At 47.8% G+C, this 1,602-nt stretch overlaps 1 protein-coding gene across 1 annotated transcript; it reads right to left on the minus strand.

The window, feature by feature from the left end:
- Positions 1-263: 263 nt before the first annotated feature.
- On the minus strand, positions 264-1,513 carry Pmar_PMAR028473 (Glucosylceramidase precursor, putative; the record flags this gene model as incomplete). The annotated part of the gene is made up of 7 exons (XM_002787246.1): positions 264-416; positions 539-635; positions 732-805; positions 854-984; positions 1,029-1,138; positions 1,185-1,370; positions 1,413-1,513. The coding sequence occupies 7 exons, from the start codon at positions 1,511-1,513 to the stop codon at positions 264-266; spliced, it is 852 nt and encodes a 283-aa protein (XP_002787292.1).
- Between the last annotated feature and the right edge of the window lie 89 nt (positions 1,514-1,602).

Raw genomic sequence — 1,602 nt, forward strand, 5'->3', positions numbered from 1 at the left:
CGCTGTATACCCAATCTATTTCCTGCTATGCTCCACAGTTTCATCCTCGTCATCGGGGTAGTATACTGTCCCCTCTGGGATCACCAATCCCGCTCTGAAGTTTCCCAAACTATAACTCAGCAATATCGGATTCGATTTGGGAAATGCCCCTCGCTATATTCATAATGATCAATAAAAGCGTACGACTGACAACAGCTGCAGGAGTAGAAAGCATAAAGCCGGAACAGGGTGAGTGACAAATTATCAGATGAAGAGCTGCAGCCTTAGAATTTATCACTGGTGAGAACCACAGTCGTCACACTCCGTTGCTCAACATTCTTCATCGTAACAGTGGAGTAGCGTCCATCACCGAGGTCGACTTCAATCGGCAACTCAGCAATGGTCGCGTTACTTTCATGACGATCATCGCATATCACCTGAGCCAAACATACTGTTCTAATTCCATCATCACGAGTATTCACATTTCGCGTCTAATCTCACTTAAATCTAGCTCTGTCGTAATCTATCATGCTCAAAATATGGATTCGCTGAGACCTACCACAATGGCGATCTCAGTTCCCGCTGGGTTAATCGCTGCCATCGCTTCGATGCCCGCAGGGAACATCCCATCAGCTGCCTGTCCCGGATTGGGCACGCTGAGTGATGTCAAGACTGAATAACCCGCTTTGAAAAATTTGGTTATTTGCCCGAACGTATAATAAGGCGTGTTCAACTGACAAGCAAGACACTACCCGGCACGTTTCGCACCAGATGGCATCCGCACCGTTATTTTGCCTTCCTCACTAACTGAGACCAGGTTCCCAGGCTGAGTGGAACAACTTAAGATGAACTCCCCCCAGCAACAAAGGCTTACCCCCGTCATCACCCAGTCAATGAAAGCAGTAGAACCTCCGTGAACAAAGTCTACTATGGTGCCATGAGCATAGTGCATGGCACGATCCCAATCAGTCTTGAAAAAGGACTCCGTGAAAGGATCGCCATTAGCTGATAGAAGAACATGCTGGTTGGAAGTTGAGGAAGGAACTTACTCGCTTCCGTGCTGATGAGCATATAACGATCAAGATATTTGTCTTTATAGTCCTCCAAGGCCGGGTACTGATCCATGGTATACCAGTGTACTGCAGCTCCCGCTACATAACTAAGAGGAATATTCCATACCACTCCTTGGCCTCATCGTGGCTCACCCAGCAGCAACTTTATCACCAAGGATCAGCTTGGAGACCTCTGGGAGGAAGTTTTTATTGTCATCATTAAAAAAGAGTTTAGTGCTCGTATTCGCAGCCTTCATGGCGGGTCCGAGGTAATCTCGAATGAAGGCTAGCTGAGCCTCGGGCGTGTAGAAACAACTTGCCCACAACGTAATAGGGTTCCTGTGGACGAATCCAACTGAAGTAACAATCATCACAACTCACGATGGTTCGTTCTGCTGCGTAATCGCCCATATCGGCACTCCAAGCCTCTCATAAGCGGCAACCTGTACAAGGCAGAGGTACACAGTCGAGTGAATGACCATCGGATACCCATGTGACGAGATAATCAGCCCACACCTTGTGGTATCGAGGATCATTCTTAAGGCATGGCTTGGGACTGCCGTTCATACTG

This window comes from Perkinsus marinus (assembly GCF_000006405.1).
Source record: "Perkinsus marinus ATCC 50983 genomic scaffold scf_1104296929680, whole genome shotgun sequence".
NCBI classification, from domain to species: Eukaryota; Perkinsozoa; order Perkinsida; family Perkinsidae; genus Perkinsus; species Perkinsus marinus.